The sequence below is a fragment of the Arabidopsis thaliana genome, chromosome 3, assembly GCF_000001735.4.
Source record: "Arabidopsis thaliana chromosome 3, partial sequence".
Lineage (NCBI taxonomy): Eukaryota > Viridiplantae > Streptophyta > Magnoliopsida > Brassicales > Brassicaceae > Arabidopsis > Arabidopsis thaliana.
The window spans coordinates 12,343,260-12,360,909 of record NC_003074.8 but is presented as its reverse complement, the minus strand read 5'-3'; the positions used below and the strand labels follow the sequence as shown (position 1 = coordinate 12,360,909).

The 17,650-nt window shown below is 33.9% G+C and overlaps 3 protein-coding genes and 5 pseudogenes across 11 annotated transcripts; 4 read left to right on the top strand and 4 right to left on the bottom strand.

The window, feature by feature from the left end:
- The first annotated feature begins 876 nt into the window (after window positions 1-876).
- Window positions 877-1,172, top strand: AT3G30733 (annotated as a pseudogene). The gene has a single exon.
- Window positions 1,173-2,781: 1,609 nt separating this feature from the next.
- Window positions 2,782-3,630, top strand: AT3G30730 (uncharacterized protein). Of its 2 annotated transcripts, none has more exons than NM_001339057.1 (2): window positions 2,782-3,236; window positions 3,302-3,588. In NM_001339057.1, exons 1-2 carry the CDS (start codon window positions 2,964-2,966, stop codon window positions 3,512-3,514), a joined length of 486 nt encoding a protein of 161 aa, NP_001327684.1. In that variant the 5' UTR covers window positions 2,782-2,963; the 3' UTR covers window positions 3,515-3,588. The 2 variants fall into 2 exon arrangements, with proteins under 2 accessions (NP_001327684.1, NP_001319671.1); NM_001339056.1 differs by having other exon boundaries at window positions 3,045-3,236; window positions 3,302-3,630.
- Window positions 3,631-4,058: 428 nt separating this feature from the next.
- Window positions 4,059-5,899, top strand: AT3G30727 (annotated as a pseudogene; the record flags this gene model as incomplete). Its single annotated transcript has 1 exon — window positions 4,059-5,899.
- A 1,977-nt stretch (window positions 5,900-7,876) lies between these two features.
- On the bottom strand, window positions 7,877-8,438 carry GDU6 (glutamine dumper 6). The gene has a single exon (NM_180319.2). It carries the CDS (start codon window positions 8,399-8,401, stop codon window positions 8,066-8,068), a length of 336 nt encoding a protein of 111 aa, NP_850650.1. The 5' UTR covers window positions 8,402-8,438; the 3' UTR covers window positions 7,877-8,065.
- A 1,584-nt stretch (window positions 8,439-10,022) lies between these two features.
- On the top strand, window positions 10,023-10,531 carry AT3G30724 (annotated as a pseudogene; the record flags this gene model as incomplete). The annotated part of the gene is made up of 1 exon: window positions 10,023-10,531.
- Window positions 10,532-10,976: 445 nt separating this feature from the next.
- QQS (qua-quine starch) lies at window positions 10,977-11,863 on the bottom strand. Of its 3 annotated transcripts, NM_001339055.1 has the most exons (4): window positions 11,717-11,863; window positions 11,593-11,638; window positions 11,432-11,478; window positions 11,049-11,342 (listed from the first exon to the last, which is right to left on the bottom strand). In NM_001339055.1, the coding sequence occupies exons 3-4, from the start codon at window positions 11,447-11,449 to the stop codon at window positions 11,184-11,186; spliced, it is 177 nt and encodes a 58-aa protein (NP_001326492.1). In that variant the 5' UTR covers window positions 11,450-11,478; window positions 11,593-11,638; window positions 11,717-11,863; the 3' UTR covers window positions 11,049-11,183. The 3 variants fall into 3 exon arrangements, with proteins under 3 accessions (NP_001326493.1, NP_189695.1, NP_001326492.1); NM_001339054.1 differs by having other exon boundaries at window positions 10,977-11,342; window positions 11,593-11,863; NM_113975.5 differs by having other exon boundaries at window positions 11,010-11,345; window positions 11,593-11,863.
- Window positions 11,864-12,203: 340 nt separating this feature from the next.
- On the bottom strand, window positions 12,204-13,988 carry AT3G30722 (annotated as a pseudogene; the record flags this gene model as incomplete). Its single annotated transcript has 1 exon — window positions 12,204-13,988.
- Window positions 13,989-14,313: 325 nt separating this feature from the next.
- Window positions 14,314-16,650, bottom strand: AT3G30721 (annotated as a pseudogene; the record flags this gene model as incomplete). Its single annotated transcript has 1 exon — window positions 14,314-16,650.
- Between the last annotated feature and the right edge of the window lie 1,000 nt (window positions 16,651-17,650).

Below are 17,650 nucleotides of genomic sequence, written 5' to 3'. Positions count from 1 at the left end.
ACTCTCTCCAATAGATGCAGAAAACAGAAAACCAAAAAACGTTAATTTCTGCTAAAATAATTAACGGCAACAAAACTAATTAAGCGCTCAATAGAGAAATAAAAAACAAAACTACAGACAAAAACGAACCGATGAATGCAGGTCTGATTCTAACTCAACCAAAAAAAAAAACAATTGTGTTAAACAAATATTCGTAAAATGCAAATGGGCTCACACAATTTACATGGGCTTCGGCCTATTAACTAAACTTTGGGTTTAATAACCGCCCAACAAAAAACTAACGTATCAAATGTATGTATCGGCTACGTATCTTCATAGCGAGATAAGAATAAAATATAATTAATTCTATATTAAATTGCCTACTATCACATTACCTTAAAACTAATTTAATATTAACACTAAAGAGAGTCCATTAACGACAAAAATTGAAGAGGAGATGAATCTAAAAGAAGAATCTAAAAGGACCAAGGCACACTATTTATTCCTTACCCAATCAACAAAAAAATAAACCAAAATACAAGAAAACATGGGAGATACCCAAAATCTAGATTTATCTTTCTCTTATCAAATTACCTCTAACTTTCACACCTCCAGTCAAATCGTCTTTATTATCAGAAGGCCACGCACAGATTAAAGTGACATCGTCGTTCAAATCCCCTACACTCCAAACGGCGAAGTACCAACATGGCCAACACTGAGAAGCAACCTCCACTACCTTCTAACATATCATCAAATACAAGAGAGTGATGCAACAAGAATGACGTCAATGTTCCTGCACTTTCTCAAGGCCGTGCACATATCAACACAAAGTAAAAGAGATAAGGCGATTCTTATATACTTCAAGGTTACAGATTACAACTTTCAAGCTGATTCTAGGATTGACACCGACGTACTCATTGCCCATCTCGAAACTGCCAAAAGAGTACCAACTACATCGGAGGAAAATGAAGATTGCGCCATTTGTCTACAAACATTCAAAGGACGAGATGATATCAACAATCTAGCATGTAACCACATCTACCACCATGACTGTATAGTCACTTGGTTATATGCAAAGAAAAATTGTCCAATATGTAGGACAACCGAGGTTTAGCTTCACAACAATAAATCCAAAATCAATATAAAAAAAAAATTCAACGTCTACATTTTCTTCAAGACATGCATCCACAACCTTCAGTATTAACCAAATTAGAAAGAAAAAAATAATAATAATAAAGGCCCAACAATGTAATCGTAAACCGCTATAAACAAAATTCATACTGAAGACCCAACCAATCAAAAATCATAAAACAAACTACCGTATTTCGAAAAAAAAGTGGGCCAAACAATAGTCAGCAAATACATGTAACTACTACAACCAACAAAAAAAAAACATCAAATAATAATCATATATACGAAAGGAGGCTAAGTCTCTTCCACAACTTGACACATCAGCACATGAGAGCTTGCCACCTAAACTTCATAAAATAAGTAACACATAATTAGTAATTAATTCAACATAACAACTAAAATAGGAGGATATAATTAATCAGAACTTGAACTATCACTCTTTCTACATTTTTTAATTCAATATATTCTCTTTAATTTTGAGATCTACTTAAGTGGCTAAAGTGATCATAAAATCCAACACATATTCCTTGTCTAAAAATTACACATTATTATGAAAGAAACTAAATGAATATGCAGATTAAATATATCTAAGCTTTTCGAGATTTATGTTAAGAAAACAAGTAATTTTGAAAGATGTTTAAGGAGTTATCCTTATAACTAATACGTAAGATATAAGATTATGACAAGAACTTAACTAAACTTTTCAAGACCATCAAGTTGAATATGTTTAGATATATTGAATATGCAGAGACATGGTTAATAAAGACATGTTATATTTTTCGTGTACAAAATAATTTTTTAAAAATTTTACCGTCTCACAATCTAAACATATAACCAAAAAAACAAGGATATATAAATTAAAAAACAAATTGAGAATCTAAAACAACAATAAAAACAACTCAAACACATTCGTTTTTCAGATGAACTAATATAGTTGGACTTTTCAAAAACAATTACAAATTATATTTATGTTTCAAAACCGATGCATTCAACTTTATTTTATATGAACAAACATTATATAAAATAATTTGTAAATAGTAATACATAAATCCGCACGTAGTGCGGGTACTCATCTAGTACAAACTAAAATATTTAAAATACCACAATCATTTTCATAATTACAGAAAATAATTATAACCGCAGATATAATATACTTTTCATACTAACTTTAAATTTCTTAAATAAAAAAACCAAAATAATTACAGAATATTTACCATCTAAACAAAAACAAAAATGCTAAAAATATATATAAAACCCCCCACCAATTCAGTTAAAAAAATTTACCACCCATTATCCCATATAATAAACCAGACTTATCAATCTTTAGAAAAAAATAAACCTCAAATGCTAATATATAGAGTGTACGAAGTTCCAAATATTTTAAAATCTAACTAAAACAAAATATAATACATTCCTATACAATTCTTTAATAATTAACAAAAACTGACAAAAAAAAAACATTAATTGAAGGTCAAAATTATTATATTCAATTAATATTCTGCATAGACAAATGCCAAAACGAAAAATTAAATTATTATTAAATTATCATAAACTTCAGCAGCTACAATGGCCCAATTACTAATTAAAAACACTGGTACAAATAAAAAACAAACCCACATCTATAACAAAAACTGTAAGCCCAAATCTACATAAAATTAGATAAGACGGGCCTACTATACTAAAACCTGAACCCTAAGTCGTCCCATCCCTTACCATCATCTCTATCTTTTTTAGTTGTATCGCTTCAGATTACTCCAATAAATAAAAACCAAAACGCCACTGTTACCGAAACTACTCCACTACCTCATCTTCACTCCCCCATATTCACGTTCAATTCACATTAAAAAAAAATAATGGCCACTACCATTCCCATCTATTTAGGTTTCACTATAAAACCAAATCTTCCAGAGGATAAAAAAAAACAGACTTCTCATTACAATCCAAACATGGCACCACATAAAGCTCAACAGTCTCTCCAGCCATACACCTTTCAGAATTTTGATGATATTGATGGAGATTTCTGTCAAAAAGAAGTCTTACTCCGACTAATTTATATCTGGGAAGCCCGGAATATCAAAAAAGGCAACATATTGATGGGTTTTGAATTACTGTTCATCTACTCCCAGGTATGTCTATTATATGCTTAATATACAAACCCAACATGAATCTAAATTAATCATTCATCCAACAGTCAAACCCAATGGAAGGATTCATTTCTGCAAATCGGATATTCCCATACCAAGAGGATCTAAAGTACAACTCCATTTACAAGCTCAATAAAGTGGAATGGTGTAACTCTTCAAATGCTATCAAATATCTCTTCAAATATGTTACAAAAGGAGTGAACAAATCTGCAATATTCATCGAGAAAGGCACAAACACCACCTCCAATAGTGAAGATTGAAGATACAACAAGGGTTGTAAAGGAAAGGAATGAAATTCAAGACTAGAGTATCTATATTGATTTGTCGTTATTTGTATGCTTGTGAGGCTATGTGGCTTACACAAAATAAGTTACAATTAATCGACTTTTGGCAAAATAATTTTTTTTTTTTTTTAATATACAGCAGATACAAACTACTTTCAAGAGTAACTATTAATTTTAAAACAAAAAAATAATCAAATCAACAATATGAGAAATTCAAATGTCTTCTCAACTTTCCTAGAAAATATTTCAAATAAAAACAAAACCCTCCCATAAACAAAATAATTTTGATGTGCTTTCTTGCGGGGAAAGATAAGGTATTTAGTTAGCTATAGAAGCTAGAACTTGCTTTATAAGTCGGCCTAACCAAAGCGTCACATCGAGGATCTTGCGCGGCGGAGCAAACTTCTCGATAAAGTTGATAATTAATTGAAATATGCAGAGTAATTAGGAAATTAGAAAATTAAATTAAATAAAAAATAAAATAAATTTCCAAATACACCGGGCGTAGCCCGGATTATCCCCTAGTATCAACAAAACTAAGATCTGTCTCATTCCTAAGATCCATGACACCAAACATATGTCGGACTATCGACCTATAAGTCCCTGCATAGTTAGCTATAAGATTATCTCAAAGGTAATGATTATGAGATTAAAATAGTGCCTTGGATTTGTGATATCAGACTTAGCCTTTGTTCCAGGACGCAATATATCAGATAATGTATTGTTGTCTCATGAACTCCGCCATTTCTTAAAACCACGAAGAGGCTGTCAAAGCGATTACTTAGCAGTAAAGAGGGATATAAGTAAAGCATAAAACTGAGTTGAGTGTAATTTTTTGGAAAAGGTTATGCTTTAGATGGGATTTGCTTCTTAGTGGGTCAAATGGATCATGACATGTGTAACATCAGTTTCGTATGAAGTGCTTATCAATGGATCACCTTATGGCAATATTATTCCATCTAGAGGTTTCCGGCAAGGTGATTCACTATGCCTTTATCTATTCCTCTTTTGTGCGTAAGTTTTGAATAATATGCTTCGGAAAGCAGAGAATGATAAGCGGATACATGGGATGAAGTTAACAACAGATTGCCCTTCAATATCTCATCTTCTATTCGCAAATGATTCCATGTGCTTTTGTAGAGCTACAATTTTACATTCTGGTGGGGACAATACAATGGCAGAACGAAGATCCCTTGGGTTGCATGGAAAAAAATGACTCTTCCTAAAAAAGAAGGCACTCTCGGTTTTATAAAGATTTACATCAATTTAATAAGGCACTTCTTGCGAAATAAGCTTGACGCATTCTTACTAACCCACGATGCCTTATGGCTCGACTTTAAAAAGGTTTGTCTTACTCTAATTATACATTTTTAAAAGCGTAGAATGGTGGACAAGCATCATATGGTTGGAAGTCAATACAAGAAGGCAAACTTTTACTACAACAAGGCTTACGGGTCCGATTAGGTAATGGGCAAAATACCAAAATTTGGGAAGATCATTGGCTTCCTACATTACCTCTAAGGCCTGCCAGTGGACCAGTTTTGGATAATAATATGAAAGTCGCAGATCTTTGGAAAGATGGTAAGTGAAAACGAGATCTTATTGTTTTCGAAGGCGTGCTTAATCTGGAGGATCAACCATTGGCTAAGGAGTTGTAGCTCTCCAAAAGGAAAGGGACTCTTATGAGTGGGCCTATACTTGCAAAATTCAACACACAGTAAGATTGGGATATTGGGTCGCCACTAATGTAGACCTTCTAGAGGACGAAGTTATTCAACCACCTGCGGGAGACCTAGAACTTAAAAAAGATATATGGTGACTTAAAATATCTCCAAAGATCCAACATTTCTTATGGCGATGTTTATTAGGGGGCTTTATCCACAACAACTTAGCTAAGAACAAGAAATATTATGGCGGATCCGATCAGTCTAAGATGCTGTTATGAGGAAGAGACGATTAATCATTTACTTTCCACTTGTCATTTGTAGGTTGTGTGGAGAAGTGCAAATATACTTGGAAGCAGCCAAGCAACTTTCTCTGACAACCGTGAGGATAATATTCAGTTTCTCTGCAGCTCCAAAAACAACAATATCTTCCCCTTTCTAATGGTCTTCTGCGTTTTTGGATAATGTGGCGTATATGAAAGTCGAGTTTCTCTTTCAAAAGATAATTTGTTTTCCATGGAAGGTGGCTCAGAAAGGTGTACAAGAAGCTTCTGAGTGGATTGAATCTACACAAGATACTACAGAGTTCATACAGAGTATTAGTCAGTCACAAGCTAGACCGATGCGATATATAGAGTAATAAAAAATGGAGTCCACCCCAGAGGGATATTTTAAATGTAATTTTGACAATAGCTTTGTCCAAAGTAGAACCTATGAGATTTCTACATGTGTAATTACAAGTAGAACACAACTATAGACAAACTTTCATGATTTGAAGCTTCAATATCTAATTTTTATCAAACTTTTACTGTACCACCGGAATTGCTTTTAAACTATTTGTATTATCCGTTTACAATATAAGAAAGTCGGAAGTTAAAAAAATAAATTTGTATTTATTATCTTTTCAAAATAACAAAACATTTTTTATGTTTTTATAACATCAAACCCAAAGTGAAACATAAAATACAAATATCTTTGAATCATAATAATAGTAAATAAATAAATATATTTAATGTTTCAAAACAAAAAACCTATATATATCTACATATACATTTTTGCAGCCATTTAGTAAAATAAATCCTGAAGTAGAGACTTATTTACAAGACAATGTCATTGACATTAAATTTCAAATGTTGATAATTATATACAAGATATTACGTTCAACAATAGTTGCCAAAAATCTCTCAATATATCAGTTGGTATTAATTATTCATATTTGAAAATTTAAATATTTTATATTGCGCTCAACAAACGTTTCTAAAAATCTCTTCAAAAATTTGCACGGTTTCATTCACATGTCTATAATATGAGAATTTTGAATTATATATTTTTAGATTGATTTGAATTATATATCTTTTAAATTAAAATATTATTAAAAGAAAAATAACAAAATAATGTTTAATTTCATTGAACGGGGGTTAAATGGTATGACAGGTTTGGGTCGATAGTAATACGAGAGAATATACTACAGGTGAAATTAATTAGATTGTTTAATTTCACTGAACGAGATTAGATGGTAGGACGGGTTTGAGTGAATAGTAATACGAGACGGTATATCACAGGTAAAATTTTAGATATAACAATCAAAATAAAATTATATTATCTTAAACCCTAAACAAAATAAAGAATATCAAAAAATAAAATAATTTAAATTTAAATTATTTTTATAATTTAGATTTTAACTTAATAAACAGTATGTTATTATTCTAATATTTTTAAACAGTAAAAATCAAACATAGCAATTTTATAGTAAAAATATATATAAATATAAAAATTGTATATTTAGATAATATAAAACATAAATTATATTTATTTTTAATTTATTAAACAAATTAAATATTTTATTTTAAAATCTAGTATATATGCATAAGCGCACAAATAAAGTGATCACACGAGAAAAGATGGCGACCACTTGAGAGCCACATAGTCCAAAAGTAAAAGATCACACTTTGGACCGTCCAATTCTTTGCGTTTTCAAGCCGCGGCGTCCACCAATAGCTGCCAATCAATGTGAAAGTTATCATTATGTGAATGAAATTAGAAAAGCCCACATTAAAATTTTACATACTTTTATCATTATTAATGCACATTACTTCTACTATTAATTAGAGTATACTAGTATTGTTGTTGTGAATTATTTATCATGTTCAAACCCTAAATATTGTTAATAATAATTTTTTCAATCGGTACATTAATTCCATAGTGATATTGATGACGTTTCAATATAATCATTCTACGATGAGTTAAAAATTTTTATCAAAGATTTGCAATTTCCGAACCCAAAGTATGCTCATCTACTTAGCTTTCTTTACAAACTGTTCAGACTTGGTGAAGATGGTGTCTTCTCCAACCGAATGGCCGGCGTTTTCAGTGTATTTGGAGGAGTTGCAAAGTGATAGGGAAGAATTCACAAATTTCTCTTTATCTTTAATTTCTCGTAGTGCAAATGTAAAAGCGGATAAGTTGGCACGAAAGATTCGTACCGTACCGCATCATGTCACGTATGTAAACAATATCCCTCGAGATTGACTCTTTTGAGTTCTAATTTATATCGGTTGACAAAAAAAAAAAAAAGTATGCTCATCTACTTTGTAAGTAAAGATCTAAAAATGATGTTTGAAAAATAAAATTCGTATGACAAATTAATATATCTTTAAATTTAAACATTGTACTAAAAAAAGAGAACAATAATTCATAAGCTGTTCCAAAAACAAACTCAACAAACAAAAGCAATAACACAAAACTTAATCTATACTAACATTGCCACAAAAATTATCGACTGTTACAAAATTGCCGCTGATTATTACAAAAGTCGAAATCTCTTAATCTTTCTGTCGGCAAAAGAAGAAAAAGATGTTAATGGTTAGGTTGAGATGACAGTAACATTGTCACAGTTACAACGAAAAATGGAAGTGGGTGGAGGAACCACGACCGGAACAGCCAAGCAAGTAGGTTTATTGTCTCCGGCCAAAATCACCACGATCTTAGGTAAGTACTCTCTTGTAATAGGCTTAGCGTCCTTGTCACCGACATCGTCTTCTTCATCCATATGATTGTTATTGCTAGAGGAAGAAGGTTTTTGGTGTGTGCAGACCAATGAGAGTAATGCCAAAGCTATAAGCAAAACAAGCAAAAAGAGACCACCAAAGAGATATGGTACTGGTGACTTCCAGATTTCTACTTTTGGTGTCGGCCTCATTATGATTTTTAGTAGTCTCTTTTTTCTTGTGTTGTAAGTGCAGCTATGGAATTTTAGTTATGGGCATTAAGGAATTTATAGTAGAAGGTTTGTACAAAATTGATATATAATTTTTAAATTAATTGATCACTAAGAAGTGTAGGCGTATTTTAGTTTAAAGTGAAGTAGGAAGATTCCTTGTGCGTTCAGATATTCTTTTCTTTTATTAACTATATCTGTTGTTGTTTATTGTTCATGTGTCATGTCATGACGACATTACATTAGTTCTTCTTACTTATTTTTTCCGACACTTGGAAATGGAAACAATGGTGTGCATGAACCAAGATATAAAAACGGTATACATGCATGCAAATGTTATTTTTTCGTTATTATAAATTAACATAAATATGTGAAAGTTCATTTAGGTATATATGAATGTTTTGAGTTTAAAACATTATGAAAAATAATTATTTCCAATATCTTAAAGTAAAGCTTAGCATTAGTTCTAAATATATAAAAAAAACTTGTAAATGTTAAAGGTATTTAGCGAAAAAAACATTATTACTTCTACACTATTTAGTTGTAGTGCCAAAAAATAAAATTAGATAATAAAGTATCTTTATCAAAAAAGAATTTCCAAAAAAACTTTCCCGCCAAAATGTTTTCGGGGAAATTTTTTTTGTCAAACTTTTTCCACCAAAAAAAAAAAATTCATGATTTACAAAATTAGGAAAGATTCTAAGCAATTAAGGAAGGTTTTCACAATATTCATAATTTTTATTTTTGTGTAGCCTTTTCTGAATTTTCTAAAATCTTTCCTGAATTTTGTAGAATCTTTCCTAAATTTTGTGAAATCCTTCCCGAATTTCGTAGTTACCTTCCTAAATTTTTTGGTGAGAAAATTTGACAATTTTTTTTTTGCGGGGGAAATATTTTCTTTTATTTATTTATTTTAATTAAATTAGTTATTTTATATTTAATATTTAATTAAAGTTAATAGTGCTCTTTGTGGAAGTTTTCAAAAGATATTCTATTTCTGAAAGAAAAACTTGTTCATTGCTATTTTTGTCAATTCCCCTAAAATATTTGATGTCTTTTTTATCTTAACGACTAATTTTAAAAAATAGATTTCTTAACTTTTTAAATTATGTGTAAAAATAAGTTTATATAACAGATGTTAGTCAACCGTTAATTCATATGATTCAACGGAACCAAACGACATTATGTTTGGTAGTTTGAGTAAAAACAGAAAACATGCAATGTCGTCTTTATAACTTTTGGGATTTAGGGACTTTGATTTCATTTAGTTATGTTCATTTTTTAAGCGGGACATAGAAGCATCGAGTAAATTTCATATTTGCTTTTGTCCACAAAAGGGAAGTCGTGAATGGGACTGTCATTTAATTTTTATTAAAAGTAGGGAAATGAACCAACCAAAAAATATATGTTCAATCGTTTTGTTAACCTTTGTCTCAAACCAAACGGTTTGGTTTGGTTTTGTTTGTTATACTATTACTTGTCACCCGAAAGTCTGAACCCAAATATGATATTGTTAACTCGATTAGTAAGACTGAAAAGCTTTGTAGACGTGGAAAGATGAACAAAGCTTAACTCGATTAGGGTTTTTGTAGTTTCAGCATGTATGCTGCAGCTGTCGGCTTCTCCAGAGCAGCTGGAGGAAGCTCCGGCGACAGAGGTTAAAGGCATACAAACTACATGGATTCAGGTAAGTCAGAAGGAGGATCTCAAAGAACATGGCCATCGATCTCAATGATCAAACTTCACAATGGAGGCATGCATCTAGCCAACGAGAATCTCCGTAGACTCAAAGGGTGGTGGGTCCAACAGTCAAAAAGTCATACGTTCAAGCAGCTCAAAAACATGTTTTTACTAAACAAAAGTTTGTGGTTGATGAAGTAGATGGTCAAGGGAGAGTTGTTGTCCCAAAAGAGGTTTTTGTAGGAGCTAAACCGTTATGGAAAGATTTTGTGATTGGCAAATTTCTCAATACAAAGGCTCCACATGTGGGTAACATTCACATGATTGTGAATAAAATATGGAGATTGGGAGACAAAACAAGTCTGATCGATGTTTTTGCAGTCAATGAAACGACAGTCAAGTTCTAGATTCGGAATGAGACTATGCGACAAAGAATTCACTACAGGAATTGTGAGTATCAATAGCACAGGAAAAACAATATTATAAGATATTATAGCGTTGTAGTAAACACTATGTATGCGCTTGTTATAGTAGGTCGAACACTTTATATAGCGGTTTGGGTTCTGCTATAAAAATTTCAACTAATATAGCGTTTTGTTGTGTGTTATTGTTAATTTTACAATAGCAATTACTATTTGCTATTAAATTGCGTAACTATAGCAGTACTTTAAATTTATAATAGCATTTAAATTATGTAATAATTGATAGTTTAAGGGTTGCTGAACAATAGCTTTCTTAGAGTATCCGTATAATTACTGTATTTAAGCGCTGGATATTGTATTTTAATACTGTAATTTATACTGTTTTTTATACCATATTTTATATTGTAATTTATACCGTATAATTACTGTATTTAGTCGTTGGATACTGTATTTAGAGTATCCATATAATTACTGTATTTTATGCCTTATTTTATACTATTTGGTGACTCTTTAACAAAAAAAAAGTATTTTACAAAGTATTTATATTGATATTAAGTCTAGTTGTAATGGGCATTAGAACAAAATAACCATTAAACAAGTTTACAGAGATATTAAATATTGGATACAATGGCCCTATAACTAATTTGTGATAAGGCCCAATATCAGTAGTTGTAGAACTGAAGCCCGACCCATGATATGACCCTCATTTTGAGCCTTGCGACACCTGATGTAGAAGTGTGAGGCAAAATGAACCTTTCAATGTCCATCAAATTCTGAATTGTTGAATTGTTTGGTTTGAAGCTTCTTTCAACGTAAATTTCCTGCTACAAAACGAAAGATTTAATCTCAGTAAACTAAAGAAAGTTAGTCGTTTGAATTACAAATAAGTTACTAATGGCTAATCGTTTACCTCTCTATTGGTCTTCATGAATCTAAGAACCAAACACCAACTGGTCGCTGAAATATAAGAATCATTCAATATACACAAAAGAAAATCAATGGTACTCGCATCTTATCAATATCACTCTGACGAATCGGAAATTATTTTTGAAAGGATGAAAAGAATATTACCTGTGGAGAAAATGAAGCATATAACACAACCCAGATCTTCTATAACCTGGAACAACAACAAGTATTAATCAGATTAAGAATAGACAAAGCGAGAAATAAGGAAAAAGGGATAAGGTTTGGGTACAGATCTAGATGTTTGATGAGAGGTAATGAGAGGAGGCTTCTTCAATGGCTGACCGTGTGAGTCTTGTTTCTTCTGATCTTCAATGGCTGACAGATCGAAAGGAGGTTTCTTCAATGGCTGACAGATCGAAAGGAGGCTTCTTCTGAGATGTTCTAATTTTTTGGATCGAAAGAAGTGAATAAATTATCGAAAAGGAGACGAAACAGACAAATCAAAGGCCAATATCTCGCCACGTCATGTATCCGAGTGATATATGGTGATTGGATCGTTTTGGCAAGCTTGGACATTTATTTAAGATGGCATGAGGAAAGGCTGAGATTTCGCCACGACATCAATCCGAGTGAAACATTCTAATTGGCTATTTCATGAAGGCATAAGAATGTTTTTTACATGCCATTTTCAAATTTTTTATGAAAAAAAAAATATATATTGACAAATTTATTATGTTTACATAATTGCAGATTTTTAGAAATTATTTAAAAATATTTTGAAACGTTTTTATTCTTGAAATGAATATCATTGTATCTCATATTGTCACCTAAGAAGACATGTACACTTATCTTCTTGTTGTGTGAATCATATTGTCACCTAAGAAGACCTTGCTAGCTTTGGGACCTATGGGTTTGAAATGTAGAAGAGTTGCAGGATCCGTCGAGCAAACTCGGCCCTCTGCAACAGTTTTACCAGAATTGTAACAATCCAAGAGGATGCACTTCGTATGCTTTTTTCCTTTGCTGCTGGAACCAGAGTTGGTACTTGTAGTCTAACGCATCAAAAACAAACTCATCAAAATCTCAAATACTAAATTTAAATTACACGTCATTGCAACATCAAAACTTACCCTAGGCGATCTTATCATTGTTGAATTCTCTGCAGTATGAATGATGATTTCTAAGCTTTTAATTGGCCATGGGATTTCATGATCTACTGCGTCAGGGATCACAAATATGTCAAGTGTTGGCCTCCACACATAAGCCGCCTCCTTCAGAACATTGACAATCTTCACAATGGCTGCATTTTTTCCCAAAGGAATGTTATCGATCATTTGGTCCGGATTAGTGGAACACAAAATACCCTCAGCAATAACATCACCATGAGAATTCCAATCATAAACTTTGCATCTTGTAACTGACTCATCTAATATTGTACCCTATAAGTGATTCACAAATATTAGCATATGAAATTTAGCTTGCAAGTATTGAGAATAAAGTAAGTAAACTCCTGAGACCTGGGTTACCTTTGAATAAGAACTTCTAATTGGAGATTTTGATAAGTTGTCCAAAATAACTTTATCCGCTTGCCAATGAATTTTGAGTCCCAAAGCTTCCCCAAGTGTGAACATGGTTGGGGTAGGCCTCCATAGTGGCGAATCACTATCAATTATAGATGTGACTACAACAGCTGCTGCGTTAGGACCAAGTCTAATGCGACCAATCAGGTACAAAGGATCAGACGAGCAGAATTCTCCTTCATCGACAACAACATCTTTTGATGAACCCCATTCTAGCAGCTGACACCTAACCCCTCTGCTAACATCACTTACCTCTTTTCTAGCTAAGTCAGTGACCACATTTTTCAAGTCTAGAATATGGCTAAGCAATTCGGCTTGTGTTTCTTCTAGCTTTTGCACGTGTGTGTCTCTAGCCTGAAGGAATGCTAGTTTGGTAGCCGTAATCCCTCTGCCTAAACCCCTAACTCTCCTAGGTTTATCCTTCCCCAACACTTGACTAACTCTCCCAGTTTTATCCTCCAATGGAAGCATCCATATTTTCACATTCAGCAGGCTGGTTAGGTTCTCCAGCTCAAGTGGAAGCATCCATATTCCCACAGTCAGCAGGCTGGTCAGTTTCTACACCTCCAATAGAATCATCAAAAGTCTCACGGTCAGCAGGCTGATCAGGTTCTTCACAATTTTCCGCCTCTAGCTCATCTTCTACATGAGCTTCACCATTTTCTGCCTCTAGCTCATCTTTTGCATCAGCTTCACCATTTTTTGCCTCTAGATCATCTTCTGCATCAGCTTCACCATTTTCATCTCCATCTGCATCAGCTTCAACATTTTCTTCTTCATCTGCCTTTTCACCTTCAACCATTTCATGCTCATTAACTTGTAATTCTCTGTCAAACAGCTCTTTCTCATTCTCTTATGTTCCAACAATATCTTTTAGACATTTTATTCTGTTAAGTGGAACTTCTCTTCTTTTAGACTTCTTGGAAAGTTTCTTTGCAATGACAGGACTCACACCTTTTCCTTCCTGACGGTTACTACGGCGTAGATTTCCTCCTCCTCTAGTAATTGCCATGACTGAGCCTGAAACAAAACCAACAATAAATATCCCACATTAGCATTACATAATCCAGTTTATATTCCACATTAATCTTCCACTAGAACTCCATCATAGTCATCTCTAACATAGTAACTCTCATCGTCAGACAACTGATTCCCCATATCTTCAACTTGCTCCTCAAACAATGGTGTTGCTACATACTCTTCCTCAGTATCTAGCTCATGATATCCTCTTGGTGGCGCCCTCATGACTACATACCATGGAGAGGATTCATCTTCTCTTGAGTAAAACACTTGTTTAGCTTGTGATGGCAGTATGTATGTATCTCGAAGAAACGCTGTCTGGAGGAAGATGCTAGATGCTGAGGAAGATGAAACATGATGTCAAATAATGATGGAGGGAAGAACCGCTCCATTTGGCACATTGTCTCGACTATCTCAGTCTCCAATGATAATAACATCTCAGAGTCAAGGGAACGCTGGCATAATCTATGGAAAAAGTTGCATACTCGGGTCACAACAATCCTAGGCCCTTTTGGTAGCAACCCTCTCAAAGCCACAAGTAATAGATTTTGCATGAGCATATGATGATCGTCTGACTTAAAACTACCAATACCAGGAGGATTCACTGACACACAATTAGCGATGTTTGCACAATACCCATCAGGACCTCTGAACTTAGATAACCTCAGGCAAAATCTCTTCTTCTCCTCTTTCTACATCCTAAGCTGCTGGAGGCAAATATGTTTTCTTACCCCGTGATTCTGTATGCAAGTGGCTTCGTATTCCCATATCTTCCAAATCTTTTCTTGCCTTCAAGCCATCTTTCGATTTAGCATTGTGAATTAGAGTGGACAACATAGCGTCAGACACTTTCTTCTCCACGTGCATGACATATATGTTGTGACGAACCGGCAGATCCTAAGTCAAAATAAAAACTAGTTTCAGGCTACACATAATGTTTACAATAGTTTTACTCATTTTTGCTATTAAACAAAACCAAATGCTAACCTTCCAGTAAGGTAATAAGAAGAGTATAAAACAATTTCTTCCACCTCCATTAATCACTGTCTTCTCCATAGACTTCCTCTAAAATAACTTCAGATCTTTTCCTCTTAGTTACCTTTTCCAAAGGTCTTCCAAAGTAATTTTTGTAAACTTTAAGTATCTCAGCAATCTCTGCACTAGTTTGAATTCTATTTGCTGTCCCATTCTCGATAGTGTTGTCAAACCAACTCTTTTGGCGCCTGTACGGATGTCCATTCCTGAGACGCTTCCTATTGCCCAAATAGACATATTTTTTACTATACTTCAACCATCTACTAGGTGTGTCCTTTCCACAAACGTTACAGCCTTGTTTCCCTTTAACCTTACATCCAAACAATGTGCCTAAGCCTGGATAGTCACTGATACTCCACAACAACATAGCTCTTAGTGTAAATTTCTCTTTCATAAATGAGTCATAAACCTTTATACCTTCAATCCACATATCCAGCAAATCCTCTATCAGCGGTGCTAGATAAACATCGATGTTGTTGCTTGGTGCAGTTGAACCAGGGATCAACATAGTCAACATGATGTTATCAGCCTTCATACACTTGGTTGGAGCCATGTTGTAATTCACTAATAAGACTGGCCATGTAGTGTATTTGGTATTCTGCATCGAGAAAGGGTTCATTCCATCTGTAGAAAGACCAAGACGAAGGTTTCTCGGATCTGCATCGAACTCAGGCCATTTATTATTCACCCGTGCCCAAGTAACAAAGTCCACTGGATGTCGCATTATACCATCTTCACTACCATTGCTGAAATGCCATCGCAGATCCTCACCCATTCTTTTTGATCTAAACATCAGTTTCAGTCTGTCTTTGATTGGAAAATACCGAAGGACCTTTGCAGGAATCCCCTTCTTTTCCTCACCACTGCGTTTATCCAACTCCCATTTTGACGCACTACATCTTGGGCAGCTTTCCATCTGAGCATACTACTTCCGATAAAGTATACATTCGTTCTTGCATGCGTGAATGAGATCGTAACCAAACCCAAAGACCTTCAAGAACTTTTTCATCTCCGTAGTGGACTTTGGAAGCACATTATCTTCGGGCAACATGTCTTTTACTGTCGTCAATACCTGATCAAAGAAGTTTTCTGTCATCCCACTCTTAACTTTAAAGTGGTAAAGGACTGTTATTGCAGAAACCTTGTTGTACTTCTAACATGTTGAGTAGAGTGGAGTTTCAACATCCTCTAACTTATTACTAAAATCGGATTCTTCTACAGTTTGACACTTATCAGATGGTTGTTCATCACTAACTTAAGAGTCAAAATACGTTGTCCTAAGCAACTCATAAGCCTCTTCTTCTGAAGTGGGAACATCAACAAATGTTCAGTCTCTCTTGTCCCCATGCTTACTCCAACATGGATTCCTCTTATACTTCAAATCCATACCTCTGATCACTAGATGATCCAATACTGTCTCTATCAGCTGATGGCAGACATTTCTACAATCAACGCAGGGACAGAACATCTCAGTATGATTCCCCAAACTAATTGATGCTCCAGAGACAAAATTCTTTGCTCCAATCTCATACTCAAGGCTATTCCTAAGATAATATAAAACAACAACACATTCAATATCACGATAAGTAAAACTATCTATGAAAATATCTGACAGATGCATACCTTGGCAGCCAAGCCCATGCCTTGTCCATTTTACACCAACTCGACACAAGAGTCCCACCACAAATTATTCATACATTTGTGATAATAAGTTCAATAATCAGACACTAAGATAGATAGTTTATTCACTCGCATAAAACAACATAAACACAAATAAATAACAAGGTAGGATTGTTATCTTACACAGATAAGATGAAACGGAGAAGAAGTTTGAATACTAGGATTCTGCAAAAATAAAACGACATGATTAAGTCTCATGAATTATTACAACACAACTCATTTATAATTGAACAGATACAGAGCCGTAAATGCCTAGGTTATGATTCAAACAGGTAAAAATGAGAACTTAAGAGCCCCACTCGATCATTTGGTCAAGTAGAACCAACATGTGATAATTTTAAGAACTAAAATGCAATCAACAGGGGATACAAGTAACAGGTAAATACAAGTGCAATCAGGGGGTGAATACAAATAAATCTAAGAAGAATAGAAGTCCTAAGGATGGATTCATTGATAAGGGCAACTCTAGGGTTCATCAGGTGGCTAACAGGTAAAAGGTAGAAACCCTAGACGATAGATTCAAAAACCGGGTCAATCCACTCCCGTGACAGAGACCCCCATAACTCTACCACTTCCTAATCTCAACTCTCGTTGATGAAACATAGCAGAGCACGGTTTAAACAACAATCTACCAAAGCCAATAAACAGACTAGCTAATCTCTTGATCAAGTCTACAAATCTCTGGAATTCGTAAGATCAGACATCCATTTGAACGTCTTTTAGACGCTGGACTTCTATGGTCGAATCTTCACATTAGCCTGCAAAAACCGCATAGGGGCCAACGAATCCAGAAGGGATCTAACCTAATCTTAACCACCTAACTAACCTAGAGATTACCCTAATCTAATCCATCCTCAAGAAACCTAATCACTACTCAAGCAACATAACTAAGAACACAAACCCATAAA

Coding starts and splice junctions, on each gene's coding strand:
- AT3G30730 (NM_001339057.1), top strand. CDS start 2,964: ATGGCCACTACCATTCCCATCTATTTAGGTTTCACTATAAAACCAAAT. Junction 3,237..3,301: donor TACTGTTCATCTACTCCCAG/GTATGTCTATTA, acceptor TTCATCCAACAG/TCAAACCCAATGGAAGGATT.
- GDU6 (NM_180319.2), bottom strand. CDS start 8,401: ATGAGGCCGACACCAAAAGTAGAAATCTGGAAGTCACCAGTACCATAT.